Below are 24,977 nucleotides of genomic sequence, written 5' to 3'. Positions count from 1 at the left end.
AATATGATTCAAAATTGGCTGCCTTTTCCTTCCCTGCAAAAAGTACAGAATGACAGTGCAATGTTGTAGCACAAAAACATAAGGAACACTAAATTTTACCTTCTTGTTGTTCAGATGGAAGTAACAGACACCAGAGCCTAAAAGAGGCAAAGCACAAAGAAAAGAAAAGGCAGCATCTAGGAGCAAAGAAAGAGGGGACAAAGATGTTAGTGTAAATGAAACAAACTTAATAAGAGGCCTTATATGAGTCCTATTGGTGAGCCTTCAGACTAGCTTTTCTCCATTAAAATGGAGATTTGTTAACCACTTTAGGTTTCGTCAAAAGTAGCATGTGGAATACTTTACTGTTTGCAAATCAGAATATTATAATATGGAAGGACTAGCTTTAAAAAAAAGTGTGCTTTAGTAGTGACGACTTTCTATATACAGTTGAATTAATGTTGTCGAAATTCAATATGAATGTCTACTAACATTGACATTTACAGCTGCATCACTAATACTTTAAATTATTTATTTTGAAATGGCTAACAAAAATAATTCCACAGACTACGTGCCAGTGACAATACCTATGTATTCTATGCCGCTCAATGGAGGATACCTTTAGTTGCATTCACCTCACTGGTAATATACCTTCACAGTAGTAATAAAACTCTGCCTTTGGACTGCACCACCAAAGTTGTGGATGTGCAATTTACCTTTTTTTTTTTTTTTTAATGATGGAAGAGAGGGTTATGTCTACATATTTAGTTCAAATAAAAGCATTCAGATCAAATGTGAGAATGAATCACTAAAAAGATCTACAAGCACAAATTCCAAATGCTACTATTTCCAAATAAGAAAAATGTCAAAGCAAAGAGCAAGAACTCTTGAAAGATGCACCTTTGCAAAAAGAAATCTCCTAGACCAATTTTTCAAATGGGCCCCAAACCTACACCTGCAAATTGAATACAAAACTCCATGTAACTATCTGAACTGTATGTATGTGTTCAGTATTTGCAGGCTCATATATAGAAGGTAATTTAAAAATTTGGTCTTTGGTATCTGAATTTGTTCCACAAAGAACACTGTGCATGGAAGGCGTGGCCATTAAATGCAGGACTCCTTGAACAATAACATACTGACCTAAACTGTCTTGCAACTACAATCAGGGGTCAAATATAAAAAAAGTTGGCAGAGAAAGGGGTAAGTTATACCTCCTTGCACCAATTATACCCCTTGTGCCTCATGGGTAATTTACCCCTGTGGAGTGCAAGCACTGTTTATACTGTTGCCTTTGTAGGGTTTCTGCATGGGGCAGCTTTAATTTCCATCACAGCTCCATCAATGCAAAGCTGATTGGAGGTGCAGAATCAGAGCACTGACTGGCTGCCCTGACCAGGCTCCCTTTTTAGCCAGTTCTGGCCACTTTTTCGGTTGTCCTATCCCCAGAGTAACTGAAGTTACAGTTGCTTTGAGCAACTGTAATCTGACCTAATACAAATTTTGAACTCCTCAGGAACTCCACCAGAGGTGCGACCCAATGCCTTCTACAGCACTGATGATGTTAAAAAGTAGGGCCGTCAAGCAATTAAAAAAATTAATTGCGATTAATCGTGCTCCAGCCCCGGGAGGCATGGGGAGGGCGTTTCAGGTGAGCCCTGCAAGGCAGGGGGCCGCTCCAGCAAGCCCCTGGCCGTCCTGTTTTTACTTTAAAAACGCAGGGATGAGAACTACCTTACTTTCTGTAGCCTCCTCTTCCCGCCCTCTGGTGGCGGCTTGTGTTACTGCACCTGACCAGACAGGTTCTTCGGAGCAGCTCATGCTGCCTTCCTACCCAGAGAGTCTGAGATTAACATGCATTAAAAAAATTAACGCATTAACTGTGCTGTGCATTAATGGCAGTTAATTGACAGCCCTAGTTAAAAGCTATACTATTTTTAAGTCAAAATCACATTTTAAACTAACAGTGCTTTTCTGTTTTCTGAAGCAGGTTTCATAGGCATCTAAAGCAGGTTTTTGCTCCAGTGGAGCAATATATTCTTCCTCCATGGCAATTAACACACATAGTAGAACAACATAATTGCATTCTCAGTATGTGAATGACACAAAATGTTCTATGTGGTGCAATTGTAACTGTGTTGGTCCTAGGATCTCAGAGAGACAAGGTGGGTGAGGTAATATCTTTTATTGGTGAGAGACACAAGCTTCAGAAGAGCTCTTTGTGGCTCAAAAGCTTGTCTTTCTCACCAGCAGAAGTTGGTCCAATAAAAGATATTACCTCACCCACCTTGCCTCTACAAAATGTTCTAGCCATTTGAAATGGCCTGTTGCTCACAAGCTCGTTTAAGACAATGAAGGAGTTAGTTTAGAAAAGGAAGAAGAAAAATACATTGCTCATAGGAATTGTTAATACAGATATTGCACGCCATTCCTGAACTGAATTCTAGCATACAGCACTCTTTTATGGGAGCTCTCAGGAACAGTCGCTGGACTTGACAACTGGATTAATGCATTTAATAAGAAAAGAAATCATGTAATAATAAATAAGTAATTTGAATGACAATTCAAAGTCTACACCATTGTTTACCATAACAATTGCAGTTACCATAATGATTGGGTTTGAATTTCAGTTTTAGATGGTTGAAATCAAAGAGAGGGAGACATAAAACTAGTGTTACAGAGCAAAATATTCAGACTACAGAGATAACATTAAAGGACAAGAAAGCTAGTAACATTTCCCTCAAACACATTTTTGTTTGTGCTGGAAAACCAGGTTAACAGATAACCTGACAGGCTGTTCTAAGGATGAACTATCCCAGACAATATTCTCCACAATGTCACACAAAGAAAAAAAGCATTGCCCTGATCAATAATTGTGATCATTGCGCTGACCTGATCTCCAAGTCACATTTGCTGTCACAAAAAGAGTTAGGATTCTAAAAAAGGAGGAGGGTTTGCAGCATTTTGTGTCATAAAGATAAATGTCAGTGAAACAAATGCATGTTGCAAACCGGCTTTTTGTCTATAGCAGGCAAGCTAGATTTGCCATATCACTGCATGCCAGTACTAGCTTGTGGCATCAAACAGTCAAAGTGGCATGCTGCAGCCAAAAAACCAGGTGTCTAAAAGACTGGGTAAAATTTTCAGAAGTGCCTAAGGATGAGATTTTTAGAGATATTTAAGCACCTAAAGATGCAGATAAGTGCTTAGTGAGATTTTCAAAAGCTGCCAGGTAGATAACTCTCATTGGTTTCAATGGGAAATCATAAAAATCAATGCCAGCTAGGTGCTAGGCACGTTGAAAGTCCCACCAGAAGCTTATCTGCTGGTTTAGGTGCCTAAATACTTTTCAAAATCTGACCCGAGTGACCTAGAAGCCTAAGTCCCATTTTAAAAAGTGGTTTCTACTGGGAGGACTTGCAGTGAGCTTAGGACTCCTAAGCAAAGTCCTGGGCTCCCTGGGCGGCTCTTACCACAGCCCGGCTCTGGCTTCCAGCCTGGCCAGAGGGTAGGGCCTCGGAGAGAAAAGGAGGTGCCGGTGGTGGGCCACAGTTCTGGCACTGGTACCACCCACCCCCACTTCTATACAGATTCCGGTGCTCCTGGCTACTACCCATCACTCATTCCATGCAAAGGCTGTAATAACATGTTTATATTAGAACACCTGGCCAAATTTTAAGCTTCTGCATGCATACTTTGACACAAACAATTAATCCTGTGACAGATATGGCAAATTTTCTACAAATTAGGGAAATCTTATAATATAAGAAGATATACCTATCTCATAGAACTGAAAGGTCAAGTCCAGCCTCCTGCCTTCATTAGCAGGACCAAGTACTGATTTTGCCCCAGATTCCTAAGTGGCGCCCTCAAGGATTGAACTCACAACCCTGGGTTTAGCAGGCCAATGCACAAACCACTGAGCTATCCCTCTTATGCATCATTGTGCACCAGGGATTGTATGTAATACCATGGGGGAGGGTAACCACTGCCTTCCAGAAACTAAGCACAGTGGAGGGCGATTAGGCAAATTCACTCCAGAGAAGTACCACCACCCGAACAGGGGCATATAAAGTATTTCAAAGTTGATTCTGCAGAGACCCATAGACAAAGAAGAGACTTTTGAATAAATAGCCTGAGTTCAAACTGACTCAGGGCCTTTGTTCTGATCCAGCAAATTTTCCAATCCCTGGGAAAAACGGGAAGGACTTTGGCCTACTAAGGTGCCATAAAACTGATGGGTAACCTCTGGAAAGCTTTTAGCACGCACACAAGAACTTTTATGCTTTTCTATATGTTTTTTCTGTAATGCTTTCACCTTAAGAATAGAAGTGCCTCCTTAAAAAGGGCTGTGTGGTAGCTTATAACTGCTGGTAATTATGCTAAAACACAGATGTTGGCTTGTTTAGGCAGTCTGAATTGCTGGGGATATCACAATGTAGGCAGGGAACTGTGCAGCCTGGAAAAAAAACTGGTCAGGAGGGAGAGAGACATGGGTCTCTGTCCAAGAGAGGTGACAGTTTGTGGAGTCTGGAGCCTAGAATGAGTGCCCATGCTGGACCATGGAGGGGGAATACAGGAGCAGTTGCCCTGAACTGTGACTGAGCCCACAAAAAGTGACAGGCACCCATTCTGTGTGTGCAAACAGTTGCTTGCTTGCATATCTGGGCAACTGGGCACCTAGTTTGCTTTTGCATGCATGCACACACACTTTTGAATAAGTTTTGTATATGCACTGATAAAGGTCATCTTAATATTCAGCTGAATGCATCTTGTTTTGTACAGATTGTGGAGAACAGATGGTTTCCCCTTTGTTTTTTATTGTTGTCCTGTTACCAACGTGACTGTCTTTTTGTAGAGTTTTTGGTGTGTGACTTGCAATACAGCTTTTTGCTGTTTGATAATTGCCGTTGTAATGCCACACAATCTGGTTCTCTATTCCCAAAGGAAAGACACCTATTGAAAGTCAGACAAAATGAAACAAGTGATTATGTCTCACCCTGAGATGATAAAGCACAACTCCAGTACTGAGGATATCATCATTCACTGCCATTAAATGAGGTAAATTGGTATCTATTGTCACTCCAGCTTTTTCTTTGTTGATGTCCACACTGTATTCTTCCATTATGACTTTCCTGTCAGTCCACTTATCGCTCCAGTCTTTGGTCAGCTGTTCAATCTTAAGGAAGGTCAGAAAAGGAAGTTAACACTAAAGATTTTATTTACACAGCAAGTTAGGTATATCTCAAAAAATCATTTTTTTCCAAAAGAACAGCTTCCCTTTTGCAAATGCAATTTACTCTTGCAAAATTTCTATCTTTCACTGAATTGTAGGCACAAACCTGGGTACTTCCAATTCTAGGTGAAAAGCACATAACTAGACATGCAATTAGAATTGTACCTGCCCTGTATTTCATGTGTGCAAAAATGCAGGTGCACGTTACACCATTCCAAGGGGAAGCTGGGACTTAGCTCAGAGGTTCTCAAACTGTGGTCCGTGGACCACCAGTGGTCTGCAAGCTCCATTCAGATGGTCCGCAGATAGTTCCCTCTAAGGTGCACGCCTGCGCTGGCGCACACAGGAGAATGAAGTGCCACCCATCTAATTAGTGGAGCCACGCAGGCGTGGCTCCACTAATTAGGTACTTGGACCCTGGAGAAGACGCACATGTAAGGTGAGGCGGTGGCCTTGGGAGGAATAGGGGGTAGGCAGCAATGGGGTAAGAATAGGAGGTGGGGAAGGGAATTTGGGATGTGCAGGGCTGCAGCAGACAGAGAAAGAGGTGACTTTCCCCAGTTCCAGGGCTGTGGCTGCCAGGGAAAGACCCTCCTCCTTCCCAACCCCAGGTCAGGGGCGGCTACGACAGGGGAGAGAGGATGCGACCCCCCCCCACCTCCTTCCCAGCCCCAAACAACAAAATTCTCACTTTTCATTGTTTCTGTCTTCCTAACCACTTCAGAGAGAAGGGTAGAAAACTCCTCTCCTTGAAGTCCACTTGGTACCTCAACTCACACATCTAATTTACCTGAGAAGCACATTGTTACTACAGTGATGAGTGCTACAGAAAACTCTAAAATGGCCAGGTTACACAGATATGAAAAATATACTGTAGTAAGATGAGGCCCTGAAACATAACCTCTTGTGTCAGAGGCCTAGTCTGAGGCCTGAAGCCTGAACCAAAGTACTTCCAGGCATTGCGAAGCAAAAGCCTGGGCTGTGAGCCAGCGGCAGGCCCCACTCACAGAAGTTGGCAAGAAGAGGGCTGCTAGAAGCAGGTGCATCTTAAAGACAGGGTCAAAAGGACATCATGATGGATAGATCTCTTTGAAACAACATGATCAAAGGAGGAGACAGCCCCCAATGAGTCACAGGGCTGTACTTCAATACGTCAGTAGGGAAGAGTAATCTGTCCTGTAACTGTATAAAAGTAGGTCCTGGAGTGCACATCTTTGTCCAGCCTAGGGGGCAGTGGAGTGTCCCGCCACTGACTGTCCATTGCCAGGGGGCACATATTCGTAGTATGTCCTGTAGAGTCTATAGGAAACTATTACTGTGCTCATTTGACAATAAATCTTCGTACCTTACTAGAGTCTGTAGTCTTTGGGGGTTCTCTCAGGGTTTGCTGTGTCAGCTATCTGCGCAGAACTGGGGCAGCACACAGAGGGAACATGCACGCAGCCGACTGTTATCATCGAACAAGAGCAGAGCACCACACTGGTAGCTACTGACAACATATACCATGTACTATTAATGACATTTTAAATGCTTTTTGTGAATTGAATGCACTATACCTGCCATTCAGTAGAATGGAAGTTTTACGAATGACTGTTGCTGAAAAATATGAATATTCCACCAGCAGGCAAGAAAGCATTAATATGGGAACATTTTCACTGTTGTTTAAAAATATGTCAGTGTCCCTATCAAAGTGTGTGTGAGGGGAGACTAATAAAATATACCCACCTTCATTTCATTCTGAAGAACCAATTCTGTCAGATTTCCATCTCTGTCATCACTCCAGGAAGGGCTAGAATTTCTCTGTACAAACAAATATTATAGACATCTCTGTGTTTTCTTACTCACAACTCAGGCAGGCAAGTTTTGTTAAACACTCTGATTTCAGAGAAGTGAAGCCAGAGAAGTAAAGATAATCTAGGCAGACATTTAATTTTATCCTCCAAATTTACTCAGAAAATACCTTCTAGTTACTTACTGCTTGTATGATACTGTGAAGAATAGTTTAATACTGCTTTTGCACTACCCCATCTCTGTGTGGGGAAGCTCAGGGCTAGTGTAGTCTTGGCCTCTACTTGCAAGAGGAGTAGTGACACAAATGTGCTAAAGCTCACAGCTGGTCCAAATGAAGCAGGAAACATGCAGGAAAACAACAAAGAATGCTAGCTGTATATTATGTCTCAGAGTCCGTTCCCATCGTCTCTCAGGGAGTGAAGGCTACATTCTAACCCTAAACTACTCAAGGCCTATTAATCACTTTCTTAGAAAAGTACTATGACAAGTGTGGGAGTGCTCTTTATTAATTATTAATATTGTATCTGATTTTGTTACTAGCTTGGTGCTCCTGTACTGTATAATGGAATGTATATTTCACCGTAGGGTCTGCCTAGGCAGCCAAGTCAGCCTATCCATCCTAGAGATTGAGAGGAGGCCCTTTCTAATAACTGCTTAACAGCTTATGCTTAAGGGTCATTAAGAAACAATACCAGAGAGTGTAGCCTTTCTGGCAGAGGTGCAGCTGGTGCAAAACCACTATAAAAACACTCAAAGAATTAATAGATTCATTCCCTCCTAGTCCCATTCAACAAATGTAAAGAAAGGTGTAATATATAAAAATATGTTTATATAGCTAGCAAAAGCATTACTGAGGGTTCAGTTAGATAAGAATTCATACATACCAGTTCAAAGCTCATCAGCATAGTTTTTAATCTATCTATTTCCTCTCGTAGTTCTCTAATCAGTTTTACATTTGCATCCTGAAACATTGAGAGATAATTATTAATCATACTTAAAAATAATAATATAGTAAAAGAAGACAAAGACTTTCCTTACAGATGGTTATTCCAAAACAACTCTTAAGAAAGGACGTTAAAATAAAATTCAGAATTTCTATTGGGGGAGGGAGGTATGCTGAATAAATTTAAAACATAGTAAAAATTAAATACAATCAGAAGGTCGTGTCTCACCTCATTCACCCGGGGCTTGTTAATAATGTTTTTGGCATTTGAGGCATATCTCAAAGTACTCATGGTCTCATTGTAGCTGGAGCTAGCAGGAGAGATGGCTTTAAATGAAGAAAAAAATGATTTAAAGAGATTACTGTTTTTATAAAAAGAGTAAATTTATTAAAAAATTAAAATGTCTTTAGGGACTTATCTCAAGTCCACAGAGAATGACTTATCAGAATCCCTTAATTTATAAACACATCCTATAATAACGCTGATCAAAGCCCCAATCTTAGAAAGACACATGTTCAAGCTTAAATTTAGTTCCACTGACTTCCTTCAATAAGATTATTCCCTGTGCATGAAATTAAGCATGGATGAAAATCTTTGCAGGACCAGGACCCAAATGATGCAATGAACCTCACACCACAGTAGTGGCTTATTTTTCAGTACGCCATACCACATATAAAGCGAATAGAAAGCTGAACTCACTGGCGATCATGATGGTCTTGGAGTTGCCCCCTAGACTGTCCTTCAGAAGCCAGGTGAGGATGGAGTCACGGTACGGGATGTAAGCCTGACGCCTAGTTCCGCTGACACTGCCTGGAGAGTGACTGCTCACGTGGTTGTCCCCTTCACTAGTTATGCTGTTTATGCTCTGGCAGCTGCTGAACATCTGAGAGTTTTGTGCTGTAGGTAATATAATAGACATTTTCTGAGGGATTATCTTCAATGGGCTCAGATAGTAATTTCTTGTCTTCTGCATTTGGTGTGTCTTTATTACTAATTGGCTGAGATAATAAAAATATCATTAATATTGTATTTTACACTGGCTGTCCTCTGATATCAAAGTATTTAAACCATTATCAATTGTTTATTCGAAAACGCTTTTTTAAGAAATCAGTTTAAATGTCACTGCATTTTTTCTAATGATGGCTATTATTCTATAATGTCAAACTAGTACATGAAGGGGCCCCAGAGCTGTTCTCCTCAGCTCAGTATTCTAAATCTAACACACTTTCCAAATACAGCACACAATAAGGGGTCTTGTGGCATTGTGCATAACTATCTTTCAAAATAAAAAATATTCATTTTATTACACATACCTAAGGTGGAGATGACAATTCCCAGAGTAACCAATGACTTGTTAATGTTGGCACCTTCTGTAATTCGATCTTTGCAATAACTGGGATCAGCTCTTTCACTAAGACACACATCAGGAAAAAAAATACAAACTGTGTGACTATACTTAATATTTAACACATGCCAGGGCGGGCCTGAACGAGAACATGTTCTCCTCAGGTTCAAGAACGATGAATTCAAGCCTCAGAAGTAAACAGTATATGCTTTGGGCATTTTATATAAAATACATTCCTTTTATGGTACTTCTTAAAGGGCAGCACTTCAAAGTTCCACTCTCACCACATCCACATGTATCCTTTTCAAATGCAGAGCTCAGCTGAGATAGAGACAGAACAATGGCGCTGCAAGTGGCTTGTGGTGGAGGAACATAGAACATACTTTCTTGTTCCCTCAGTACATCCTGCAACCCTGTTTAGCACAGTTACCAAGGATAGTGACCTTGCCAGGGACCTCGTCTTTTTCTGAGTGTCCCTATGATGGAAGTAGTGGCTCGCTTCCTGGAAGTTTTGGAAGACTGAGCACTCCCATTAGCAGAGGTTTTGCTTGGGGAACCATCTGCTGGTGATTTTGGTCCTTGAGGAGTAGGCTGAAGGGACTTTTCTATTAAAATCATCTTGAGGCAGAGATCTTGGTCACACCGTGCCCTGGCTTTCAGATTATTACAGTAGGCACATTTTTGAGGGATATGAGTCTCCCCCAAACAACAGACACATGACGAGTGGCTGTCAGAGATCGGCACTGCCTCACAGCAAGAGTCACAGTGTTTAAAGTCAGGCGAGCCAGACATCGCGGCTGACAGAAGTTTCCCAACAGGGAAAGGGGGGAGGGGGGCAGAAGAGAACAATTAAATAATGTTGGGGTGGGGGAGGAAGAAACAGTATCTAAGAAAACGAGACTTACTAAACTACAACTAATCTAATTATTTCTATAGAGAATAAAACGAAGAGGCAGCACTGCCACTGAGCTCCATCTGCAGCCAAGGACGGTTGAGGTCGTGCACGTGCTACATGAGGTGCCAATGGCACTGCGAGACTACTACTGCGCACGCACGCCCCGACTAAGCACTGCTACCAAAAATCTCCCCTCTGCAGTGCAGAGATACATCGCCCCCTGACGTGGAGCACCCACAGCAGGACACACACAGGGCCGGCTCCAGGCACCAGACGAGAAAGCACGTGCCTGGGGCGGCACATTGTAAGGGATGGCATTCCGGCCAATCTTGGGGTGGCACATTCCGGTCGCCCTGCCATGGTTCTTTTTTTTTTTTTTTTGCTTTGGCAGCCTGGTCCGCAGCTCCGGAGCCCCCGGCCGGCTCCCCGCGCTCCGCCAGTCCAGCCCAGCCCTGCAGGGGCACGGACCCCAGCCTGGGGAGGAAGGCAGGAACTAGCGATCCCCACCGCTCACCGTGCCGCTGGGCTCCCCGGGACGTGCCACTCCCTGCTGCCTGCACCAGCCTCCGCCTCCCGCGCCGCTCTGAGCCCGGCCCAGCTGAGCCGCCTTTAAAGGAGCGGCTGAGCCAGCACCTCCTGCAGCCCCCAGGGGCTCCGCCTGCCCGGCCGGGAGAGGCATCCCAAGGCTGGAGGGGGGAGCCCCTCTCGCCCAGCTGCAAGGCACCGCGCTTCACTCCCCTCAAGCTGCCTTGACCGCCCTCCACACGCTCCCTGCGGCTGCCGTTTTTTTTTTTTTTTGTTTCGGCAGTCCGGCCGCCCCTTTTTTTTTTGCTTGGGGCAGCAAAAAAAGCTAGAGCCGGCCCTGGACACACATCTTGAAAACCCTCGTTACTGCACAAGGTGAGTAACTTCCTCTTTTACTCCCTTCTGTGCTGTGTGGTAGTGGGAAGAATACTGGTCTTAGTTCACCGTTATTGCATATGGTTTTGGTGAATGCATTGCTCGTAATGGATATTGGTCCAATGAAACCCTACTCCCAAAACAAAACGATACATGACAGAGTGACAACTTTAGCTCAATATCCTCCTTGCTTTCATATACAGAAGTCATACTTCGCATTATTTTAATGCAGTTTTTTAAAATGTAATTTCCTTTTTTTTAAATCATCAGTATCATCAATTGTATGGAACACAGCAGTTAATATTTTAATAGAGCTTTTTCCCCTCACTTCATTATTACCTGCCTGCAAGGTCCACCAGGTTGATCTTGCTTGCAATTTCAGAGGGGAGATTGTTCTCCAGTATAGCCTGAAGGGAAAAATAAATCAAAATTTTTCAATTCAAACTTATGAAAATACAAGAGGCTACGTGTTCTATTGAAGAGTTGTATTTCTGGCACTTCTACTTATTATGTGACCTTGGGCCATACAGTACAGTCAAAACATCAACCCAGTAGTTCTCTTAACTTACATGCAAAGCCCACTCTTATGATCATTCTCTCTTGAGCAAATCTCACTACCTTGTGACTGTATGAAAAGATTTTCTTTGAGACCTGACAAAATCACTATTACTATATTCTAAGGTTCTTTTGTGCAACTACTGAAAAATATCTTGAATGTTCTAATATTACAGGATATTAGAAGAGCGAGATGGAAAAGATCTATTAGATCACTGAGACCATCTTCCTGACAGTGTAGGATACAGTCCCCCAGAAAAAGGATGTATTATATCAGATACAGCACACTATGCACCAAGGTGCTTAGGAGATGAATACAGAAATCCCAGAAAGACAAAAAATTCAGAGGAGGCATTAAAATGCTACTCTTTATATTAAGATCCTAATCAGTAAGTAGTAACTACAGAGTACAAGAGGTAGTGAAACTGCAAACACATTACCACACATGAATTTTCACAGCATTGTTGGAGTGGTATTGCAATATAAAGATCAGTTTTCAATTTAATTTTTTTTCCTTTCACAAGGAGCCTTTGGCTTCACTCATAACCATAAGATGGCACAAGGAAACAAGGTAACTTCAACAAGTACAAAGCTTTCAAGTTGGTGTAGGAAGTGGAACAAAATTTGGCGTACAATCCAAAGGAATTAAGTAGCATAATTTCTACCGAAGTTACTGAAAGTAGAACAAACTCTGTACAGTATGCTAAACAATGTTCTTTGGGAGGGGGAAAAAAAGGAGATTGGAATTTTTAGCTAACCTGAGTGTATTGAATGGTGAAGATGGCATGGGATCTGCTGCTGGCATCGTGAACATGCGTAGCTGCTGTGATTCTACACAAAAAGTGCACAAAAAAAGTTCAGTTGTGACAGTTCATGTTTCTGAAGTACAAATACAAGATTCAACTGATTAACGAAGGCTAAGACTAAAGAATTGTAGCTTTAAATACAGTGGCCAGATTCTTAGATCTGGCCAAACTGTGCCCAGTACAGCACATGAGAAGGTGGAGGGCAAAGGTGAATTAAATCCGCCTTTGCATTTTGATCCGGGGGCAGTCGAGGGACATAAATTAGCACAGCCTTCAGGTACATATTTATGGTGTTAAATAAGAGCTGATTGCAGCTTGAAAGTATAAAGCAAGGTTACTCACCTGTACAGTAACTGGTGTTCTTCAAGATGTGTGATCCCTATGTCTGTTCCAGTGTGAGGTGTGCATGTGCTCCAGGTGCTTGAGACTGGAAGATTCTTGTTAGCAGTATCCATCTGTCCACACCTGCACCCTGCTCCTCCTCTTGGGCATAAGGGGAGGTGCAGACCAATTGCCTCTCCAGTTACCTTTCTACCACAAATAGCCATAAGAGGAGAAGGAGGACGCATAGTAGAATACAAATAGGGACCACACATATCAAAGAGTTCCAGTTACTGCACAAGGTAAGTCTTCCTTTCTTCTTTAAGCGATGGTCCCTATTCGTATTTCACTGTGGTGATTCACGAGCAATATCTGTTGAGAAGGAGGGTGTAAGGAACCGTGCTGGATCAATGATAGAGGGCTGCTCTTCCAAAGAATGCATCAGCTGTAGAAGCTTGAACCAGGATATTAAGTCTTGCAAAAATGTGAACAGAGCCCTATGATGCTGCCTTACAGATTTCCAGGAGAGAGACATCTTGAAGTGAGACTACTGCTGCAGCCTCAGGTCTAGTTAAGTGGGCCCTAACACCTTGTAAGGGAGGGGTCACTGATAACTCATAACAAAGCACATGCACCCTGAAATCCATTTGGAAAAGTCTCTGAGAAGAGATCTCTTCCCCTCTCATACATTTCACAAAGGATTCAAATAGTCTAGGTGGTTTCCTAAAGGATTCTGTCCTTTGCAGGTGGAATGCCTGGGCATGACAAACATCCAGAGAGTGAAGTTTCCTAATCTCAGTGGTGGCACATAACTTCAGGAAGAACACAGGTAAGTGAGTCGTCTGTGATGAAATTCCAAGATTACTCTGGGGGGTGAATTTTGGGTATAATTTCAGGGAAACTTTGTCTCTATGGAAGATCGTGCAAGGAGGATCAGCCAAAAGAGCCTCCGGTTCACCTCCTCTTCTAGCTGAAATGATGGCAACTAGAAAGACAACCTTCATAGCTAAGTGGCTAAGGCAAATGAGGCTAAGTGATCAAATAGAGCCTTCATTATAATATTACATTAGTTACATTTACTTAATTATATATGAATATTTTTGTAGCTTTTTTAGCTGTTTTATTAATGAAAAGGGGATGGGTTTTTTAGTATGTTGGTTTTTACTTATTAATTTATATTTAATATTTATAATTAATTTTTTTTTAATGTTTTAACTTTGTAAAAGCATTGAGACACTCAAAGGGTTAACTAACGAAGTTAAGACTGACAAGATGGGTGAGGTAAAAATCTTGTTGGACCAGATTTGTTGGAGAGAAACAAGTTTTTGAACCACTCAGAGCTCTTCTTCAAATCTTCAAAAGTCAGACATTCAGACCCTCAAAAGCTTGTCTCTATCACCAACAGAAGTTGATCCAATAAAAGATATTATTACCTCATCCACCTTCTCTAATGTCCTCAGGCCAACATGGCTACAACTACACTGCATAAAGTTAAGACTGCCACAAGATGATGGCTGCTGCCCAAAAAGTATGTGTGTTAGCTTTGCATTTTTTAATTGAAGATTTAGATGGATTTTTAGTGGATTTTTTTAAAGCTAATTTATTATATTCATACATTTTCTTATTGTTTTTAATTTTGTGGGGGTTTTGTTATGTTGTAAATAGTTTATTATGAGAGACTAAAATATTTTAAAGTTGCTTGGCTTAGCTTTGCTTTCTGAGCTTTTGAATTTTAATTGGTTTTATACTTTTGAAGGATTTTTTTTTAATTGCAAGTTACGAGTAGCTGACGTATTTAAGTTGCTCACATTTTTAAACTGCAATATTTATTTCTCTATGAAAGCTTGAAGAAGTGTTTTGTTTTTTGGTGTTTTTTTTTTTTATAACAGGTGAGAACTTTTTTGACCTGGGCTTTGACAGTTGCTATATTTTAGCAAAAGACGGTTACTTACCGCTCAGAACTGTTTTCTTTGAGATGTGTTGTTCACTTCCATTACAATTAGGTATGTGCGTTCTGCATGCACGGACGTCAAAAACTTTTCCCTTAGCAGGTCCCGTCGGGCCGGCAGGGGAGCCCCCTAGAGTGGCACCCTTATGGCAGTGTATATATTACCCTGCCGGCCCGACCCCTCTTCGGTTCCTTCTTGCCGTTGACTCCGACAGAGTGGAAGGGGGGTGAGTATTGTAATGGACGTGAACAACACATCTCAAAGAACAATAGTTACGAGAAGTAAGTAACCATCTTTTCTTCTTCGAGTGATTGTTCACGTCCATTCCAATTAGGTGACTTCCAAGCTTACCATTGGAGGAGGGTAGGAGTCATGGAACGATTGATTGAAGAACAGCTCTGCCAACCGCTGCATCATCTCTGGCCTGTTGGTTAATAGCACAGTGGGCTGTAAACGTGTGCACTGAAGACCAGGTGGCTGCTTTACAGATCTCCTGGATAGGGACTTGAGCCAGAAAGGCTGCCGAAGATGCCTGCGCTCTGGTTGAATGGGCCGTAATCGCTGGGGCTGGGCCCTTGGCCAGCTCATAGCACATGCGAATGCAGTCTGTGATCCAGGACAATATACGTTGCGCAGAGACAGGAAGGCTCTTCATTCTCTCAGCTATGGCGACGAAAAATTGAGTCGACTTGCGGAAAGTTTTTGTGTGCTCTGTGTAGAACGCCAAGGCTCTCCGGACATCCCAGCGTGTGTATGCTGCAGTGTCTCGGGCTCGTGTGGTTTTGGAAAGAACACCGGTAAGCAAATGTCCTGACCCATGTGGAATTGGGAGACCACCTTGGGGAGAAATTTGGAGTGTGATCTAAGCTGCACCTTGTCCTTATGAAACACCGTGCAAGGTGGTTCGGAGGTGAGGGCTCTCAGCTCGGATACCCTCCTTGCCGATGTAATGGCACCAGGAACGCCACCTTCCAAGAAAGGTAGAGGAGGAACAAGTGGCCAGGGGCTCAAATGGTGGGCTCATGAGTTTGTAGAGGACCAGGTTCAGGTTCCAGGTTGGGACTGGTGGGCAAGAATACAGGAACACCCTCTCCAGCGCTTTGAGGAATCGCCCCATGATGTGATTAGAAAACACCGAGTGCCCAGACTCCCCTGGATGGAAAGCTGAAATGGCTGCCAGGTATACTCTGATGGAGGAAAGGGATAGACCCTGATGCTTAAGGTGTAGGAAGTAGTCTAAAATAACTTGGATGGGAGCCTGGAGTGGTTGAAGGTGCTTGGGTTCACACCAACAGGAAAACCTTTTCCATTTCGCCAGGTAGGTAGCCCTAGTGGAAGGTTTCCTACTGCCGAGGAGAATTTGTCTCATCGACTGAGAGAATTTGTCTCATCGACTGAGAGAATTTGTCTCATCGACTGGCTCTCCATGGATTTAGCCATGGAGTTTCCATGCCATGAGATGTAGAGATTGCAGGTTCGGGTGACGGAGGCGCCCTTGGTCCTGCGTGATCAGATCCAGGTGGAGGGGCAGGGCAATCGGGGCATCTATGGACAGTTCCAGCAGGGTTGAATACCAATGCTGTTGGGGCCAAGACGGGGCGATCATGATTCCCGTTGCCTTGTCTCTGCGAATTTTGAGGAGGACCCGGTGGACTAGCGGGATAGGAGGGAAGGCATATTTCAGATCCTTGCCCCATGTTATTAAGAACGCATTGGCAATGGAGTCCAGACTGTGGTATTGGAATGAACAGAACTGAGGGCACTGTCTGTTGCTCTTGGTGGCAAAGAGGTCTACTTGGGGATAACCCCACTTTTGGAAGACTGACTGTATGATGTCCGAGCTGATTGACCACTCGTGCATGTGGTATGACCTGCTGAGGCGATCCGCCAACTCGTTCCGTACTCCTGGAAGGTAGGATGCTTCGAGCTGAATGGATCAGGCTATACAGAAGTCCCAGAGAAGAAGAGCAGAGAGGCCAGGAGCAAGCTCCGCCTTGTTTGTTTATATAGAACATGGCGGTGGTGTTGTCTGTCAGGACTGTCACGCTGTGACCTTGCAAAGTGGCATGAAACGTTTGGCAGGCCAGACGAACTGCCCTGAGCTACTTCAGGTTGATATGGAGAGGTATCTTGTCCCTCAACCACAAGCCTTGTGTCCTCAGAGCCCCTAAGTGTGCGCCCCAGCCCAGATCTGTCGCGTCTATTACTAAGGTCAGAGAAGGTTGGGGCTTGGCGAAGGGGACCCCTGCACAGACCACGGGTCAGTCCAGCCACCAGCGCAGGGATTCTAGAACCTGTCCCAGGATCATCACCACAAGGTCCAGAGGGTCTCGGTATGGACGGTAAGACAGTGCGAGCCACGCTTGCATGGGCCTGAGTCTCAGTTGGGAATGATTGACCACGTACGTGCTGCCATATGCCTTTTTAGCTGCAGGCATTGAGATATTGAAGCATTGATTTGACAATCTGCTCTATGGCTTGGAACCTCCGGAAGGCTCGCTTTCACCCGTACCGAGTCCAGGACTGCCCCTATAAACTATCCTTTGGGTAGGTCTGACTGATGATTTGGGTACATTGAGGAAGAGCCCCAGTCTGTGAAACGTGTCCATGACAATCGTCACCTGGGACTGGACCTCGTCCTTCGAATGAGTAGCCAGTCATCAAGGTACAGGTACACTCAAATTTGCCTTTTCCGCAGGAAGGCCACCACCACCACCATGCTTTTCGTGAACACTCGGGAGGCTGTGGACAGGCTGAACGGGAGAACAGTGAACTGGTAGTGATATTGGTTTACGACAAACCGGAGGAAGTGTCGGTGCGCCAGATGAATGGCAATATGGAAGTATGCATCTTTCATGTCAAGGGCAGCGTATCAACCCCCTGGATCCAAAGATGGAATGATAGTGCTTAGAACTGGAGTTTGACCATAAATTTGTTGAGTCCACGAAGGTCTAAAATGGGTTGAAAACCCCCCTTTGCCTTGGGGATTAGAAAGTAACGGGAGTAAAACCCCTTTCCCCTTAGCTCCTATGGAACCTCCTCCACCGCACCTATCTCGAGGAGCGAACGAACCTCCTGCATAAGGAGTTGCTCGTGAGAGGGGTCCCTGAAGAGGGACGGGGAAGGTGGATGGGAGGGAGGGAAGGAGGAGAACTGGAGAGAATATCCCACCTGTACCGTGCGTAGGACCCAGCGGTCCGATGTTATATGGGACCACGCATGGTAGAAGTGGGATAGCCGGTTTAAAAACCGTGGGGATGGATCCGGGAACTGGGTTGGTACATAGTCCTCAGGCGCGCCTTGAAAACCCTTGCTTGTTTCCAGGCTGGGGTTTATTCTGGCCTTGGTTAGGCACGTGATTCTGCTGTCACGCCTGTTATTTCTGTCCTGCCTGCGATGCGGCTCCTGCCTGGAGAGGGGTTGATACTCCCTCTGCTGTGGAGGCTGAGGCCTGAAGGGCTTTCTCTGGGTTGCCGGCATATGCATCCCTAGCGACTTCAGGGTGGCCCTAGAATCCTTAAGGCCATGCAGCATGGAGTCTGTTTGCTCTGAGAAAAGGCCTGAGCTCTCGAAGGGAAGGTCTTGGAGGGTATTCTGGACCTCTGGAGGGAGGCCCGATGCCTGGAGCCATGCTGAGCATCGCATGGCTACCCCCAAGGCAATGGTTCTGGCCGCAGAGTCAGCTGAATCGAAGGAGGCTTGTAGCGAAGTCTTAGCCACCACCTTTCCTTCCTCAATTAAAGCCGCAAACTCAGAGTGAGAGTCCTGGGGCAGGCGATCCTTAAACTTGGACATGGCCATCCAAGAGTTAAAGTTATGTCTATTAAGGATCACCTGCTGGATGGCTATGCGTAGCTGGAGGCCCCCGGAGGAGTAGACCTTCCTACCAAAGAGGTCCGAACACTTGGCCTCCTTGGCTTTTGGGGCCGAGGCTTGTTGGCCCTGTCATTCCTTTTAATTGACTGCTGAAACAACTACGTTTAAAAAAACAGGGAGTCGGATGTCAGAACAGGAACTCATAGCCCTGGGAAGGAGCAAAGTATTTCCTTTCTACCCCCCTGGCCGTCGGCATGATGGAGGCCAGGGTCTTCCATATAGTGTTGTAATTCGTCTGTATGGTCTTTATGAGAGGGAGCGCGACCCTGGAGGGACCCTCGGGCATCAGGATGTCCACCATTGGATCCTCCTGCTCAACCGTTTCTTCCGCCTGGAGCCCAAATTGAGGGTGATCCTGCAGAGTAGCTCCTGGTGAGCCCTGCGGTCAATCGGTGGTGGTCCTGAGACTGATGTGCCTGCCACCGCCTTGTCTGGGGAAGAGGAGGAAGTGAGGTGCTGTAGGTTGCCCTCATCTAGAGCCTCCTGTGTGTCCCCATATGCCTAGGTCACTTCAGGGCCCTGCGGGGCTGACATCTCTTGGGGTGTTGCAGTGCTTGGCACTGCCTCAGGTATTGGGCCTGAGAGCGCCAGTTGCTCTTGGGGGTCTGGGGGCAGCCTGGAGAGAGAGTGGCCTCCCTTGTCCTTGATGCGTGCCTGTGTGGCGACCTGGAATGGCGTTGCATAGATTGCCCGGACCTAAAGGCTCTGGAGGAGATACCCTGTTGCTGGTGGTAGGCCCATGGAGTCCAGAAGGGCCACTGGCCTGGAGGAGGCCAGTGTGGCTGCCATGCTGGTTGGGATTCTTTGCTGGCTATGGTTCGATGTCTGCTGTAGCTAGAGTGACCAGAGTCGGCCTTGGAGTCGGAGGATGCCGACAGAGAGGACCAGGGTGGTGCCGAACGTTGAGCGGCCACAGGGTGCCGGGGAGTGGTGCCTGGCTGGCCGGGACCGTGAACAGTACCGGGAGTCTCGGGACCAGGACCAGTGTCTTGCACTCAGTGCCGGTGAGGTTGTCGTACTCTGGTGCCAGGCGACCAACGGACCGGCAAGCAGTCGCCATGGGCGCCACTGGCAGGTTCGCCTCCGGTGCCGTAACCTTATGCTGGGTCGTGGGTGCCGGGGAATAGCAGGACGCCGAGCTCTAACGGGAGCGGTGCCGAGATGGTGACCTCGAGCGGCACACTATTGCCAGCTTCCCTCCGGCTGGCACCCTTTTGGGTGGTGCCGGAGGTTTCTCCCTGCATGGGAGGGGGTTTGGCGCCAACAACTCAATGAGGTCTTTCGCTGCCTCGAAAGTGTTGGGCTTGGAGGGGTGTTCGAGGACCTCCTCCAGACATTTGTCGGCACAGAATCCTCTGGGTACCGGACTCAACGGGGCCTGTGGCACCGAAATCGACGGTGCCAGTTCTTGGCTCGGGCCCGCAATCTGTCTTTACGTGCTGGGAGCTTCTTTAAGCAGTTTAGTAGCTCATTGAGGAAAGAGCCCTCTTTCCCCTTTCTTAGGATGCTTAGTTGGTGCCAGAGAGGTCGACTGGCGCCGAGGTTGGTCATCCCGTCTCGGTGCCAGTGTTTTACAGTGCCTGGGCGGTGCCAAGTCACACACGGATGCCGGGGCACTTCACACCGAGGAAGCTGGGGCTGGTGCCAGTAGGTATGAGGCCTGTGGTTGTAACGCGGCCTCCATGAGCAACTGCTTAAGGCGAAAGTCTCTTTCTTTCTTAGTGCGCGGCTTGAAAGCCTGGCAGATTTTGCAGCGCTCTGCCTGATGAGACTCTCCCAGACACTGGAGACAGGAGTCGTGGGGGTCGCTGTTAGGCATAGACTTGCGGCACATGGCGCAAGCTTTGAAACCCTGGGCTTGCAGCATGCCCAACAGCCCAAGGCTGGTGCTGGAACTAGCTTCCAGACACCTGAATACAATGGTATTTAACTAACTGATAACTATCTAAGAACAACTCGAACTAGAAGACTGAAAGGCTAAGGGATCACTTGCAAGCGAGAGAGAATGTTCCAACGCCGCCACGGACGGCAAGAAGGAACTGAAGGGGGGTTGGGCCGGCAGGCTAATATATACACCGTCATAAGGGCGCCACTCTTGGGGGCTCCCCTGTTATCCCAACAGGAGCTGCTAAGGGAAAAGTTTCCTACGTGCGTGCATGCAGCGCGCACACCTAATTGGAATGGACGTGAACAACCATTCGAAGAAGAACATTATGTTTTACTGCTGATTACTTTATAAATTGCATTTTAGATATTTAGGACTTTAGATAAGCTTATTGTTACCTTTAATTTTTTTGACAGGCAATTTTAGTTGTTTTATTTTTTAAATTTAGCACTAAATTTTCTCTTTTGCATTCAGGTTACATTTTTATTAGTACAATTTATTAATACATTTATTAGTACAATTATTAGTACAATGTTTTACTTGTGTTTCTGCAATGGTGAGACTATGCTCTGATTGCATTGATAAATACGTACAATGGAATTTCATTGAAGATCTATTTGGGAAACTCCCTTTTGATCATGAAATGATATCTAATGATCACTACAAGTCTTGAGTGGCAAAATTAAATTCCACTGCACATTCTTTTCCTTAGTAATATACTTTTTAAAATTTTTTGTTTACAATGCTTAAAATGTGTGCAATGTCCTTGACGTTCTAGCCCAGTGTTTCTCAAATGCGGCCACCAGTGGATTTTTTTTATGGCCACAACAACCTCCAAAGCATGGGTGGAGATTAGGGTTGCCAACTCTGACTGAAGCTATTCCGAGAGATTCCCCCCACCCCAACATGACAATATCATTTTCTTAAAATATCCTATTAAAATCTCCCGGATTGCTTTCAATAGTCACTGGAAGATCAATGCCAATTCTGGGAGACTCCAGGCCAATCCTGGAGTGTTGGCAACCCTAGTTGATACTGGGGGGACCAAAGCCCTTCCCTGCAGAGCCCAGCTGTTGCGCCTGAATAGCTTTTACCAAGGGTAGTGAGATGCGTCACCTTGTTGTTTGCGCTTGCACCGCCAGCAGAGACTGGCGCCCTGCACCATGCAGCTCCTTGGGGGCTCCGGGCAGTGTCTCTGGAGACACATGGGGCCAAAGTTCATGGTGCTGGAGGCAGCTCTCATCAGCGGAGGCAAATGTGGTGTTCAGTCTCCAGGGCACTCCCTGGGAAGCACCCCCGCTCCCGCCCAGCTGGGGCATGGTGAGCCTGGGACTCCCCAGGCGGACGATGGTGAGTTCCTGACCCACCTTCCCCAGAGTGGGCTCTCAATGAAGGGCCATAGGAGGCATGGACAAAGAGATGGGTTTGTCAGAGCGGCCACCAGCAAAAGTTGGTGGCCACACTCTGAGGCCACCAAAAATTTTGTTGTGGGAACCCCTAGCCCCTCTCTACCTTAATGGGAATAGTTTGGATTTATATTCATATTGAAACCATGATCTGCATTTGTAAGTTTGCAAACTACATTCCTTTTACCCACCTTAATGCTACCTGAGGAGAGCGAAATCATTGGATTAAAAATAACTCTCCGGGTCATGAATTTAACTGGGATGATAATCTCCCTAATTTTTTTCCATACAGTACGTTGTGAGGTTTGCATAAAAGTTTAAAATATTTTTAAAATAAAAACAGAACTGTTATATGCAGTGTCTGTTTACTAATAGTTTGTGAGTATTCACTAAATTCAGAAAGGAAAGTTTATGCATCAGAATCAAATAGGAAACATATGAGAGTCACAAGCACTTTTGTGCTGTATGGGGGCCCTGTGGTTGGATCCAGGCCCAATTAACTTTAATAAAACACTGACTTCAGTAAGTTGAAGTAAGAATATTAACCAAACCTTACTTTATCCACTCCATCCCACCCAATAAATAAATAAAAATCCTGTGCAAAAACCAAAAATACTTAGCTTTGTTTTATTTATGCACTATGGGTGAAAAACAGCTGCATGCAAAGAACCCTCTCCTAGCCTAGACACCAATTAAACCCTCAAAATACAATTTATGTGGTGTATAGGCTAGCTGTGGTCTCTGCACAGAGGTGAAATTCACCCTAAGGTTATGGAAACATTTCAGCAAGAAATTGTGGGTGCATTTTTATACACCTAGGATTTTTGCAGACACGATTCTGTGCACCTACAGTTTTGCTTGCAATGGTTGCTATGACTATTTTTTGTGCATGCAAAAGTTCCAGTGTTTGCTCCCAAATCAGGTAATTACACCAATCTGCTTGATTTGTGTACAAACACTGCATCATAATTTTAGAGGCTAGTTTAAGGATCCTTGAAAATGTGTTCCTTTATATTAAAGAAATTAACCCAACATAATTTTAAGTTTCTGCTATTTTTATTAGGTCTTTCCCATAGGAAAGGATGGTACAAATGGCTTCTGGCCTGTTTTTACAATAGTTCTACCCTGGGTCAGTCTGAATCACATGATAAACATACATCAAACAGTTTGTAGTAAAGCACGACTGTGTTGTGATTTCAGTAGTCACAAACTAAGCTATGCTGAAACTGAATTGAAAACTATACCATCTGAAGAATGGAGTATGTGGAGCATACAGATCATAGAATCATAGAATATCAAGGTTGGAAGGGACCTCAGGAGGTCATCTAGTCCAACCCCCTGCTCAAAGCAGGACCAATCCCCAGACAGATTTTTGCCCCAGATCCCTAAGTGGGCCCCTCAAGGATTGAACTCACAACCCTGGGTTTAGTAGGCCAATGCTGTGGTTCACTTTTGATCCTATATCAAAGTAATATTATACGTATACTATGTGTAAGTCAGGATACAATCAGTTTTGTAGTAATATCTATGCAAAGAATCTTTTAATGAGCCCTTGTAACAACCATTTAAGAGCTCCGTGATGATATATAATGTTTTTTTCGGAGACTAATTTGGAAACCTGATGTCATCGCATAGATCATTCTTCATTTCTGTTTAAAGTTAAATGGCAAACATGTAACATTGTCAGAAAAATCAGTAGTTGTGCTATCAAAACTGGGAAAAACAGGAGAAACAGAAAACAGGTTGATTAAAAAAAATACCTGTTGGCTATTCCTTCTTCCAGAAGTCCTATGACTTCTTTGTAGTCTGTAACTAAATGCTGAGACAATCCTGTCAGAGGTTTAAAAAGTGAAAGAGAGACCGTTAAAAAACAGGTTTTACTCAGGAAATATTGTTTCACTCTCGTCTCTTGGTTCAACTATGCAATAGGGTTACTACCACAACTGGGGAGTACAAACATTCGGTCTGAGACTTAGACCTGGTCTACACACAAATTTTGTATCAGTATTAACTATTTTGATTAGCAGTGGGGTTTTTGTTTTGAAACCAAACTAGTCATACTGGTACAACCCCTAGTGTGGATGCAGTTATATTGGTATAAAAATGTCTTATACCAGTCTAGTTTATTCCTCTTCCCATATGGGAATAATTTAGAGTGGCATAAACATTTTTATACCAATATAGCTGCATCTACATGAGGTGATTTTTTGTCACTTCAACTACACAATCATAGTTAAAGTCAGGGGCGGCTCTAGGCACCAGCAAAGCAAGCACGTGCTTGGGGCAGCCCATTTGCAGGGGCGGCAGGGATCCAACCTGGGAGCTGAGAACCAACAGGGGGCCCTGGGAGCTGTAGTTCCTTGGTTAGCTCCCTGCCTATAGAGCCAGCCCTGGAGCAGGGAAAGAACTACATTTCCCAGCATTCCCTTGGTCACTACGAACAGGAAAGAGGGGGAGGGAGTGAGGTAGCTGAGACCTCATGCTGCAGTTTGCTATGAATGAAGAGCTGCACTATGAAGGTAGGGATACCATATTTTAACATTAAAAAAGCAGGACACTCCACAGGGAGGGAGGGTAGCCCCACCCTGCCCCCATCCACTCCCTCCGACTGCCCCCCACAGAAACCCCAACCCATCCAACCCCTCCTGCTCCCTGTCCCCTGATCACCCCCTCCCGGGATCCCTGCCCCTAACTGCCCCCCAGGACCCCACCCCCTATCTAAGCCTCCCTTCTCCTTGTCTCCAGCTGCCCCCTCCTGAGACCGCCCCAACTTCCCCTCTAGGACCCCACCCCCTATCTGTCCCCTGATAAACCTCCAGGACTCCCATGCCTATCCAACCGCTGCCTGTCCCCTGACTGCCCCCCCAACCTCTGACCCATCTAACCCCCCCTTCTCCCTGCCCTTGACTGCCCCCCCGAACCTCCACCCCATCCAATCCCCCAGCCCTCTTACCGTGCCACTCAGACCAGCATGTCTGGTTCCGCACAGCGCCCGACACACTGCTGCATACATGCTACAGTGCTCCCCGGCGGAGCCACAGTGCCCCCCCCCCCCCCCCCCCCCCCCCCCCCCCCCCCCCCCCCCCCCC

At 45.1% G+C, this 24,977-nt stretch overlaps 1 protein-coding gene across 5 annotated transcripts in view; it reads right to left on the bottom strand.

The window, feature by feature from the left end:
- STARD9 (StAR related lipid transfer domain containing 9) overlaps window positions 1–24,977 on the bottom strand; it is a 185,864-nt gene that overhangs the window by 71,223 nt on the left and 89,664 nt on the right. For 4 of the 5 annotated variants that reach the window (XR_004645546.1, XM_034769183.1, XM_034769182.1 and 1 more), the window contains exons 8-16: window positions 23,649–23,718; window positions 12,404–12,476; window positions 11,430–11,497; window positions 9,264–9,361; window positions 8,650–8,847; window positions 8,179–8,276; window positions 7,891–7,968; window positions 6,941–7,015; window positions 4,979–5,158 (exon numbers count right to left, since the gene is read on the bottom strand). Coding sequence is in view for 3 of the 5 variants with exons in the window: in XM_034769183.1 (XP_034625074.1) it covers window positions 4,979–5,158; window positions 6,941–7,015; window positions 7,891–7,968; window positions 8,179–8,276; window positions 8,650–8,847; window positions 9,264–9,361; window positions 11,430–11,497; window positions 12,404–12,476; window positions 23,649–23,718 (938 nt within the window). In the remaining 2 variants the exon portion in view is untranslated. Of the gene's footprint in view, window positions 1–99; window positions 121–4,978; window positions 5,159–6,940; window positions 7,016–7,890; window positions 7,969–8,178; window positions 8,277–8,649; window positions 8,848–9,263; window positions 9,362–11,429; window positions 11,498–12,403; window positions 12,477–23,648; window positions 23,719–24,977 lie in introns of those variants that run through there. The other variant, XM_034769184.1, reaches the window with a different exon arrangement.

The sequence above is a fragment of the Trachemys scripta genome, chromosome 4, assembly GCF_013100865.1.
Source record: "Trachemys scripta elegans isolate TJP31775 chromosome 4, CAS_Tse_1.0, whole genome shotgun sequence".
Classification (NCBI taxonomy): domain Eukaryota; kingdom Metazoa; phylum Chordata; order Testudines; family Emydidae; genus Trachemys; species Trachemys scripta.
The sequence above is the reverse complement of the archived record's forward strand: the minus strand, read 5'-3'. Positions and strand labels throughout refer to the sequence as shown.